At 39.5% G+C, this 11305-nt stretch overlaps 2 protein-coding genes across 2 annotated transcripts; both read left to right on the top strand.

Moving 5' to 3' along the window:
* Positions 1-51: 51 nt before the first annotated feature.
* Positions 52-3753, top strand: LOC139945221 (uncharacterized). The gene is made up of 3 exons (XM_071942528.1): positions 52-324; positions 1132-1327; positions 2138-3753. Exons 1-3 carry the CDS (start codon positions 235-237, stop codon positions 3520-3522), a joined length of 1671 nt encoding a protein of 556 aa, XP_071798629.1. The 5' UTR covers positions 52-234; the 3' UTR covers positions 3523-3753.
* A 1070-nt stretch (positions 3754-4823) lies between these two features.
* LOC139945008 (soma ferritin-like) lies at positions 4824-10141 on the top strand. Its single transcript, XM_071942235.1, has 3 exons — positions 4824-4995; positions 5638-5910; positions 7014-10141. The coding sequence occupies exons 1-3, from the start codon at positions 4882-4884 to the stop codon at positions 7200-7202; spliced, it is 576 nt and encodes a 191-aa protein (XP_071798336.1). The 5' UTR covers positions 4824-4881; the 3' UTR covers positions 7203-10141.
* The last annotated feature ends 1164 nt before the right edge of the window (positions 10142-11305 follow it).

Raw genomic sequence — 11305 nt, 5'->3', positions numbered from 1 at the left:
AGGTCATCTGACTCGCTCGTTTACACACAAAACGTGCAGCAGTCACACAGTGTTGCCCCTCCCACAGGGCGATGGGGACGAGCGAAAATCCCTGTTTCAACATTGAGAACGAAGTGGACTCGCGGGAAAATTCGATCCAAGTACATTTTTTCTGGTCGGAGGATCGAAGAATGAGAGTTCAAATCATGTTTTAGACCTTTCTAATTCCAATTGTTCAACTAGCAGGCTGTTAATATGGGAAAGCGAAAACTGACAGTGACACAAGACCACGGCCACCCTAAGCATGTGCCAGTACAGTGTGACGTATGGCTTACAGCAAAAGTGGTAAGTGAAAATTGAAGTGAACTGGTCGCGAAGGAAGAGCTAAAAAAAAATAAACATGGAAATTAAAAGGTGTACACACTGCACACAGCTAGGACGTACTGCTAATTCTGCTAGATTCATACCATGAGACGGATGTGTGCTGTAAAGGATTAATCATGTAATAAGCTATTGAATCCACTCATCCCGCAAAAGGTCGCCGTGCAAAATGCTTTTTTAGTAATTTTAACAAGACATGGACTTGGACATGGTGTTATCATCATGGTCCCCTTGACAATGCTTGACCTTGTTTGTCTTATAACTTGTATAAGAAATTAAATGTTATCTTCATCGACATACCCCCAGTAACTAAGAACTGGGTCGCTGTAGGGCCTACTCCTTTTTTTCGAAATGTTGACATCTCGCTCGTACTTTCGAAAAAGGAGTACAGCGCCCCAGTTACTGGTTCTATCATCATCACAGCGTATTTCATGATTTATTGAATTGAAGTCAGTAAAGATATTTTATATACTCACGGAATAAATAATACTGCCATTTATTTGTATTTAGGGAGGGGGGGGGAAGTAAATAGCTATCGATGCACACATCATTTTTCCTTCTTTGTTTTGAAAAAACAGGACCTCCAAAATCAATAAAATGTTTGCTCCTTCCTATCGTGGTTTGTTGATATTGATTGAAAACTCGCTCGGGAAAAAAATAATTAACTTTTTTCATATCATCCTTTTGAAAAGGGAAAGAGTTTGATTGAACTACGGAGTTATGATGATCCACAGATAACAAATGATTGTTGGATTTTATTGAATTTTTCAGCCCCCCAAACAGCCAGTCCTAAGAAGGCTCCCTCTATCCGTCATCCAGCAAATCTATCCAGGGCCAACAGTTGAGGTTTCAACTGCAACAAAGCAGACAACCTTACTGGACTTTTTTAAGAAGCCGAGAGTTTCCAAGAGAGAGGACTCTCTACACTATGCGCAGCAAGCAGAAGAAAACCGCAAACCTGAAAACGGTAAACAATAAATGATTATAATATAACTAGTTCTTATTTAGCGCACTCCACAAAAAACGTCTCGATGCACTTTAATAGTACCCTGGTCATTGGGCCAATAACATTTCTTTAAGCTTTTTCAGCTAGGAGAATATAGCCTGGGCAAACGTAGCGCTCAAAAGGCTTTTTAAAACACAAATCAAGCTGTACCCTTGCAGGTACCCATGGGTGAAGAGAAGCAAAATTATGTTGCTCAAGGACCCTAGTGTCCCAACCGAGATTCGAACCCACACCCCGAAGACTTAACCGGACCTTTGATGCTCTTCATCACTCCGCCAAATGACACCCTACATTTTGAAAATCTAGAAACTGATGGGTCCGGATCTGCGTGTTGATGATTGCAGCCGAATGGTCTAGGTCACCGTATCCAAGGTCTGATGATGTCAGCAGCACAGTGTGGGTTTGAATCTCGGTCATGACATTTTTTCCCTTGAGCAGGCTGTTTAACCGTTGCTTCATAAAAAGTTGGGAATGTACATTGTAGTGCATTGTGCTCTACCAGCCAGACTCCCAGTGGATAATACCCATGCCTACATCCTTAATGACTGTAACAGGAGTATTGAAAAACCCTATTTCAGCCCCAGGAGTACGTGGAAGCGTTCCCTTGGTGACAGTCAAGTTTAGCCCTCAACTTGAAGTGGCAATCCAATTTGAGCAATTAATTGGGCGAGGCCGTTTTCATATTGCAAAAGGGACCGTACTTTCATTTGAAACTCTTTTATGCATAACGTACATTGACCACTTTAACATACTTTCTCTGTGCCTCCTTAGGTTGTTCTCAAAATCGGCTAAATGAGGACCAAGTTGGCTACTTTGATACTCTGCAAGAAGGGGAGACGAATGAAGAGCCTCCCATGAAACAGATGCGAAAATCATGTTTGTTTGATACGTCTGCCGTCCATCAACAAGATGAAAACAGAATGCCAGGGAGTCAAACAATGGTTCACAGCAACCTCAAATACAACTCGATATCTGGAAACATTTGTCGACAACAGTCTGTGACAAACAACGGTTCTGATAAACCAACCTCCAGGTCAAGAAAAACAAAACCCAGTAACATCGTAACCCACCCCCAGTCTGCCCATGGGTCTAACAGGAAGTCGGACTGTCTTGAGAGACAAAAATGCAAAGGCACGGACAAAGGAAATGACAGTTCAGTTGATGATGATCCATCAGAAGTGGACTCCTTCCACTTGTCACCTTTCTCTAGTTTGTCACAGAGTACAGACAGCCAATCCTGCGGTGTGACCTTTGTAGCTCTCAAAGGGGTCAAGAATGTGACCTCTTCCCTTGGGAATACTGAAACTGAAGAAGTATTGTATCCAACTCGCCAGAATCTTTCTAGGTCCTGTGAAAGAAACAAGACATTTAATCGAGGAAACGATTCCTGTCAGGGCAAAAGAACTTCAGTATCACCAGCAGCAAAGTCCAAGAAGTTACAGTACATTCACCCATACTTGTTAGACTCCGAAACAAGCCATACTCAACTCACAGATGTACTTGGTGCAAGCAATGTGCTGGATGATACCTGTCTCGATGGTTCTACTTTGAATGGTAGAGTCCTGAGGGTAAATTTAGTTGACTCTGAACTCATGTTGAACTCCTGTTCCATTGGGGAGTCAACTGAGGAATCACAATGGTCAAGACCTAACCTATCCGTCGATGACCCCACCCTGTCATTAGACAGTCCCTCGGAGTCCCTGGTTGGCCCCTCCCTAGCAGATGTTGACCCCCTGTCTGAGGAGAACCCGTACCTGTTTGTCGATGACCCCACCCTGTCATTACACAGTCCCTCGGAGTCCCTGGTTGGCCCCTCCCTAGCAGATGTTGACCCCCTGTCTGAGGAGAACCCGTACCTGTTTGTCGATGACCCCACCCTGTCATTACACAGTCCCTCCGAGTCTCTGGTTGGCCCCTCCCTAGCAGATGTTGACCCCCTGTCTGTGGAGGACCCCGCCCTGTTTGTAAATCAACCTTTGATAGAGTATCCCTGCCTGTCAATTATTGACAGTCCCTCCTCTGTGCCCAGGTGTGGTCCTTCCCACAGCCCTGCAGATTTCTCTGAGTTTACTCTGAACACACAGGGTTGTTTTGTTCCGAAAGATCCAGCACATGAAACAAGCATATTTGAAGAGGACTCCCAGTGTTATGACTGACACTGGGTGATGTGTGCATTTGTCACCCCCCCCCCCCCCGCCCCTTTCAAAATTGTCATTTTGTTTTGATTTTGATACCCCAGCCTCCGTTCTGATCATGTGCTAGTCTTAGTTTTGTGGTTCATAAACCTTATATCAAACATTGTTAGTCTTTGAAAGTTGTGTTGATACAGATTAATATCATCTTTTTACAATTTGTTCACAATATTCCGGTTTTATAGAATTATTTAAAAAAATACTTGACAAGCTTCAATAAAAAAGAATAAAATTATCAAAATTCAATTGTCCTTCCACAATCATTTCTCCACTCGAGTGCACTCAATGTATTTCTTATTTTATTTAATAAGGGGATGTTCAAACCAGGGCCGACTGTCAAAACGCTGTTAAGCAGAAAGTACTGCTAAGCAAACTTATAATAGTTCCAGTAGCAGCAATGTAAACTGAATATAATTAAATTTTGGCTGGCAGCCTGGCTCTGTTGAACCTTTATATATTTTGCAGGTGTGCTTACTGGATTTATGGAATTTCATTTAATAAAGGCTGTCAGCCTAAACATTTGCTGAATGTTACCTAGTGCCCGACTCAGTTGATGCTTAGCAGGCAGTATTTTCTGCATACAAAAAAACAGTTCTATGAAACTATGGTATGGAAAATACTTAGCACTTAGCTTGTAAAAAAATGGCGAACGTGTTCCATCAACCAAGGGCGATTAATTTACTTTAAGGACGGTTTTGCACGGGGGCGGACACAACTGCATATGCAAAAATGTCCGGGCAGACACAATTGCATTATGCAGCAGCGTCCGGGCAGACACGATTGCATATACAAAACCGTCCGGCGGACATTGCTGCATATGCAATAATGTCCTCCGGATAGTATTGCAAAGAGGACATTGCATGCGACACCGGAACTCGGTTGAAACACGACTCTCTGGCAGTGTCTGGATGACACAGGATACGTTCTTATTACACTTTCCCCAAAGGTGAACATACCAAACGGGTTTAATACTTGCCTGGATGTTCGACACCATTACAGTTATCGTCAAGATCCCCCCAAAAACCTGCAGAATTCGCGTAATTAGTACTATCATTGTATGGCCAAACCAATGCTTTTCTCCTTTGCCAATTGAAATGTTCCTTAACAGAATGATATAGAAGTCGAGTGTAGAGTTGCAATTATACGTACCAGACCCCAAAAAACATTCACTGTTCCCGGGGAGTAAGTAACAAAGGGATAACAGCTTCCCAGATTGGTATAAAGGTGTTTGTTGCATATTAGTTCTACCCACTTTTAACATTACTACTAGTCATATCAGAGACTTTGCATTGGAACTTATTGGAAAAGGTTCACCAGACCAAGATGCAAGAAGTCCGTAATAATATCATTCGACAGAATTACCATGAGGAGAGTGAGGCTGCCATCAACAGGCATCTCAACCTGACGATGTACGCATCTTACACGTACTTATCTATGGTAAGCTTTCTATGTTCTTTTATATAATATTTTTTTCTCATCAAATAAAATTATAGATAGAAATATTTCAAGGGATGTCCTCTGTCGTCATCATTAGACAGTGTAAGTTTTATAATGTCATGATCTTAGACGATTTTTTTTTTCTTCTTTTCTTACAAATGTTCCTTTACGTTTGTTGTGTTGTCGCATACCCCTCGAGAAAGATTTTGTTAGGGGCAAAACGTCTGACCATTAACTATTTTATGCCTGATAAGAGTAGTTTTACTTGCTGGGGAAACAAGAGTGCGTTATCAAACTATTAACAGCACAACTCGTGGAGCCACTATGGGGGAGGGGGGATAGGAAGTCACAAAGTTCACTAGTGGGCACCGGACGCGGCGATCCGTGGGCTTTTGAAGGGTGTATAGTTGACCATAGCCTTTTCGAATTAACGACTTCGGCTCCGGACTCGGCTCAGGCTAGCTTGGCCCCGCAGTTATTTTGAAAACTGCGCGTGCTTTCCGTATACGTGCTCAGGGTTTCAGACGAGAAACCTGAAGCTGAGTTCAAAGATGAAGCCGTGCATTCGAAAAGGGTATAGCATGCTTTTATAATAATTTATACAAGCAACATTAAATTAAGATATGGTTTTCCCAACAATAGTCGGCATATTTCGGCAGAGCCGACATCGCCGTTCCATGTGCACAAGAGTTCTTCAAGAGGGCACACGAAGAGGAGCAGGCCCACGTGTGGAAGCTGATCAAATTTCAGAACATGCGAGGAGGCCTTGTTGTTCTACAGGACGTCGTGAAACCAGACAGAGACGAATGGGGATCCCTCCTGGAGGCAATCGGAAATTCACTGGAGATCGAAAAAAAAGTCAACCAATCACTGCTGGATCTTCATGCGATTGCAGACAGACATGGTGACGCACAGGTAGGCCTACGTCACGTGTCACGTGCAAACCTTGTTCAGTTTGCTGCTGACTATAGCCTGTACATCTGACGTCACATTTCGAAACGCGTTAATCACACAAGAGATCTGCCATTGAGCCATACGTCAATCCCAACCCACATCACCTTCTATCTTCATTGGAATTTTATAACATTGAGAATCGAATCACAAGACGTGATATAGAAACAATAATATTACATGAAAGTACATTATACTATATATATTAATACACAGCGCGCACTGCACCAACCGAAAGTAATTTCTGTTCATATTTTTTTTGATTGGTCCGATGTGATGTTAGTCAACTGCACCCACATCACCTCGGACCACCAAATTACAGATATGGAATGCTTACGTTACTGTATGTTTTATCCGCAATCATTGTATCGAATGAAATCACTGGTTCTGATCATTATGTCTTTATTATCCGCGGAGACTATTCTAGCCAATGATGGTTCACATCCCCCAATCCCATTTGAACCGGGTCCACATAGGTGAAAGGCAGTGAAAGAAAACAGGGGATAATCAAAACTTTTGCCAATTATTATTTTTCTTCTGATCGTTCCACACCCACTGCGTTGGGCTTCATCAATAATGCCCGCATGCGACGAAAACAACGTTGTAAGAGTACACATCAAACGATAAAAAAAGAGCGGGCATTAAAAGGATTTGCCTTCACATCTCTCAAGATGTTCTGTTTGGAATTACTCCTTATCTTTTTCTGTGGGCACGTTTGGTGATTGTCAAACACCACTATTTAAACTTGGTGTTTCCCAACAAAATGTATAAAATAAAAAATAACAGGGGAAATTTGGGTTCAATATTGGTCATAGAGGTTGCAATAAAATAATGAAAGAAAAAACATCCTTCTTGCATAATAATCATGGCTTCATGCCTGAAGTAGGGAGAAATAACCTCTTTCTCTTCTTCGGAGGGAGCCATGTCTTATACTACAACAGCTCTCCATTGCTAGTTAAGTTTTTAAGCTTGCAAATATTGTGAGCAATAATGTCCAGTGCCTTTGCAACTGTTCTTCATCCCTTATAAAATAATAAACAATATTGTGGCTTTACTCTCGTTCGTAGATGTGCGAATGGATTGGAGCAAACTTTCTGACCAATCAAGTGCTGACCATCGAAGAGCTTGGAAATCACATCACTCAGCTTCGCCGGGTGGGTCCTGGTCTTGGAGAGTACATCTACGACAAGGAATCACTGTGTAACCCACAGTGTTTGTGTGACCGCCGCCAACCCCCCAAATGTTCATGCAAATAATTATTATCCATCTCCTCACAAACGGGTATAGACTTGTGGACAAGTCGTTATTGGTGTGTCGCGGTAGATAATCGAGTCGTGAAAGTGGCATAATTATAAGTGCTCCAAGATGCTCTCGCGCGAAACTGCTGGCTGCCGACTGAGGGGGAGACTGCGCGAGATCAGTAGTCTCGCGGGAATGTCGCGGGAGTCCCGGAGACAGTCGGATCGCTATCACCTCGACATACGCCTTGTCCACAAGTCTTTAGACGGATACAGCTATTTTATAAGAGTTAACTATTAATGCACAAACACGTGGGCTGCAAGTTAGTGAGTAGTGATTTAAATAAGAAATTTGCCTATAGAAATACAAACAGAACACAAGGTCCGCCAATTTATAACATTCATGTTTGTTTTTGTTACATGGCTTTTAAAACATTGTGGTTTTTTTTTTTTTGCATTTATGGGTGACACAACACCTTTAAAGATTCTGTACACTATTGGTAATTGTCAAAGACCAGTCCTCCCACTTGGTGTATCTCAACATAGTGCATAAATAACAAACCTGTAAAAAATTTGAGCTTATTTGGTCGTCGAAGTTGCGAGAATGAAAGAAAAAACATCCTTACGAAGTTGTGTGCTTTCATACGCTTGATTTCGAGATCTCAAATTCTAATTCTGATGTCTCGAAATCAAATTCGTGGAAAATTACCTCTTTCTCGAAAACTACGTTACTTAAGAGGGAGCCGTTTCTCACAATATAGAGTCTGGGGTAGTCTCCGAAGACCCCCACTGTGAACTGAGACAAAAGTCTTGGGTAGTCTTCAACGACCCATATAGTGTTAAATGAAACATGAGTCTAATGTAGTCTGCTTACAATTAGTGAACTTAGACGAGGCATTCAAGACCCGAGTACATAAAAACAAACAAAACAAAAAGATTCCACAAAACTTGATCACATTTCAATCCTTCCTGTATGTGTTTTATTTCAGTGTTAACAAACAATCATGACATAGATATTAAAATTACTGTAAAGGCCCGGTCACACAGGCCCCGATAACGAGAACGAAAACGAAAACGATAAAAATGCACGCTCGCGATTGGTTGAATTGATCCACGCAGAATACGCCCACGCTCATATTTTCAACCAATCAAAGGGCGTGCATTTGTATCGTTATCGTTTTCGTTCTCGTTATCGGGGCCTGTGTGACCGGGCCTTAACACTCCTACTGTTGGCAATATTTTCCAATGTACAGTGGCACAGCTGAGCAAAGACATGACTGTGCACACGTATGTACTGTAAGCATTCATTACACATTGTGTCATTTTGCAGGCTGGCATAGTTTGTCTATCAATCAAAACCATACTGGATTATACTGAAGGGTCTAACAGTAGGAAGGTTAACATTGTAACCAGTCAATTATATTCGTTTATAAATGCAAATTAATTTTATTTTTTATGCATTATTTATAATTGTTTAAAATCAACACCAAGTCTTAGAGTTTTTTTAGTTTTATGTTTCTTCGCGGGCACAACGCAAATCATTAAAAAAAAACTATTTGTCATTTGTATACAATATTTGGTGATTAACTTTTATCTAGTTATATGCTACACTTCCGTGACCATAAATCTATGAAAAGCCGACAACATGGTTTGATTAACTTGATGTGTGGATTCCTTTATGTACCATCCTTTACAAGCAAAAACCCAAAGATATAGTTCTTTCTAAAAAAATATTTGGGGTTGAATTGTTTTTCAATTTAATGTGGTGAATTAATTGTGGGGTTCTTATTGAAATTGAACTGTCTGGAGAGTTGTAAGACTTGTGACTTAGAGTACCAAAAAAAATGTGACTGTTTTTTATAAAAGCTAATAACATCGATCTATACAAATATTTCTTTCACTGATTTTCGGCCGTTCTTAAACAATCACTGACTAATTGCAACCAGCAAAAAGTCAAACCATCATATCACCTTGTGCGGATTCCCATTTGTGCACCTGGATGAAGAGAAGCAAATCATGCGTGACTAAGCTTGTTCAATAACACTACAGTGGTTAAAGTCACCTGGAAGTGGTATTTTTCAAAATAAAGCTTTTGTCACTAATATATGTGTTTTGATGAGTGGAATGTGAATAAACAGTTAACTAAGGTTTTAAAAAATCAGTTCTTGTGTTATTTACAAATTTAAGAGTAGACCCGACCCGAGAGGGCGCTGTTCGTGACGTCAATCGAGGCAGACTTTGCCTGTAATGCGTAGAGTAAACACAATTGCAAAGTACATGTACGGACCAAGTCGTGAGTTTGTACGTTAAAAAAAAAAAAAAAAAAAAAGTTTTTTTCCGGCAATGCCGACCATGTGTATTGCTGCTGAATGCAGAAAAACACTTTTTGAAATGAACCAACTCACGACTTGTACGTACATGTACTTTGCACATGTGTTTACTATACGTATTGCAGGCAAAGTCTGCCTTGATTGACGTCACAAAAGGGGTAGGCGGAGTCAGCCCCCCAAACAACTTTATATATTTTTTAAACATATAAATCGTGACAAACAATTACTAAAACAATTGTTTTATTGTTCTTAAGCATATACTCTTATGTTTGAAAGAAAAAAAATTCTATTTCCAGGTGACTTTAAGCTTTACCCTCAATACTATCAATCAATTCTAAAACCTTGACAACATCTTCCAATAGATAGTAATAACCAACGTTGTTGGAATTGACTAACATCAATGCTTGTTTTAGCGTGTAATGACAATACCGCATGATTGACAATAGAGCATTTTTGAATAGTGTCTGTAGGGCATTAAAACTGTAGCTTTCCATTACACTGATGAATGGATTACAAAACTTCAAACCTTCTTTGTTTCATCTTACATGAACATCCATTCAGAATTAATGATAAAAATAACTATTAAAACTTTTTTTTTTTTTTTTTTTAGAATTGAAAATGGTATCCCCGATAACATTGTTAAAATGTTTCTTGCTTAAAACCTTCATGTGTTGAGAATAAATATCCAAACACCATTCTTTTGTAATCGTCATCCGTAATAAATAAGTTATACACAATACATCTAGTTATAACAATTGTCGCTAAATGATCAAATCATCAAAATTTCACATTATAGAAATGTTCAGTATTCACACAACAACGTATGGTTATCTCAAGCTAGAAAACTTAAAAATTGAAAACAGAAACTTACACTTCAAAAGGCTAAAAGACTGTTTGAATATACATTTTTTTTTCTGTGATTTGTGTAATAAGTGACACATAAAGTCCTTAGTAAGTTGAAAAGATGACTTACAAGGGACAAAAACACAATCATAAAAAAAAACAGATTAGAAAACAAAATGGAGGAGAGCTAAATCCAATCCTTTACCAACTTTCATTAACTGTTTGTTAAATAGATAGTCAATTTACTCAAACAAATTAATTCTGAACTCAAAAGCAGCTACAAAACGCAAACAGTCAATCTACATTCAAATGTTTTTTGGTTTTACCCACACATTGATGTGTGTAATCACTCTAAACTTATACTTTCCAGGTTTCTGTAAAAAAAAGAATACCCATATTCATATTAATTGGATGAGATTCGAACCCATCAACATCCTCCTTTATAAGCGGCGGTGATGGCTATATGAGGAAAGGGTGTTTCTATGGCAGATGCCTTACATGTGCGGACTAGTACACAGATTATGACCGGTAGCCAAATGTAGTTTGAATCTTACATTAAGGCAGCGGTTACTGCAACAATTTAAAATGTTTTTTTTTTTTCTTCTCACAAAAACAGGAAATTGTAACACACACATAACAATATGAAACTATGTATTCTCAATGCAAGTTTAAAATGTACTAAATACGCACACAAATCATTAAGTGTATACCAAACATCCGTCAACATAAGTGATTTCTTGCCTAAAACCTTTTCTGTTTTGATAATTAATTAATTATCAAAACATCAATCTTGTAATCCCATTCATTTACTTAATTTTCCTAATCTATACCTTTAAATAAAATTAAAAAATTAAGTTTAAAAAGAAATAAACGATTTTTACAATTAAACCATGCAGTAATTATCTCTTCGCAAATTTCAAATGTTATGTCATGCTAAATGACAAAAAC

This window comes from Asterias amurensis, chromosome 12 (genome assembly GCF_032118995.1).
Source record: "Asterias amurensis chromosome 12, ASM3211899v1".
Lineage (NCBI taxonomy): Eukaryota > Metazoa > Echinodermata > Asteroidea > Forcipulatida > Asteriidae > Asterias > Asterias amurensis.
This window is presented reverse-complemented; position numbering and strand designations above follow the sequence as displayed.

What these genes read in the sequence shown, in the direction of transcription:
- LOC139945008 (XM_071942235.1), top strand. Translation starts at nt 4,882, where the DNA reads ATGCAAGAAGTCCGTAATAATATCATTCGACAGAATTACCATGAGGAG. An exon ending in CTTACACGTACTTATCTATG is followed by an intron (nt 4,996 to 5,637) that starts GTAAGCTTTCTA and finishes TCCCAACAATAG; the next exon opens with TCGGCATATTTCGGCAGAGC. An exon ending in ACAGACATGGTGACGCACAG is followed by an intron (nt 5,911 to 7,013) that starts GTAGGCCTACGT and finishes TCTCGTTCGTAG; the next exon opens with ATGTGCGAATGGATTGGAGC.
- LOC139945221 (XM_071942528.1), top strand. Translation starts at nt 235, where the DNA reads ATGGGAAAGCGAAAACTGACAGTGACACAAGACCACGGCCACCCTAAG. An exon ending in TATGGCTTACAGCAAAAGTG is followed by an intron (nt 325 to 1,131) that starts GTAAGTGAAAAT and finishes TGAATTTTTCAG; the next exon opens with CCCCCCAAACAGCCAGTCCT. An exon ending in AAACCGCAAACCTGAAAACG is followed by an intron (nt 1,328 to 2,137) that starts GTAAACAATAAA and finishes GTGCCTCCTTAG; the next exon opens with GTTGTTCTCAAAATCGGCTA.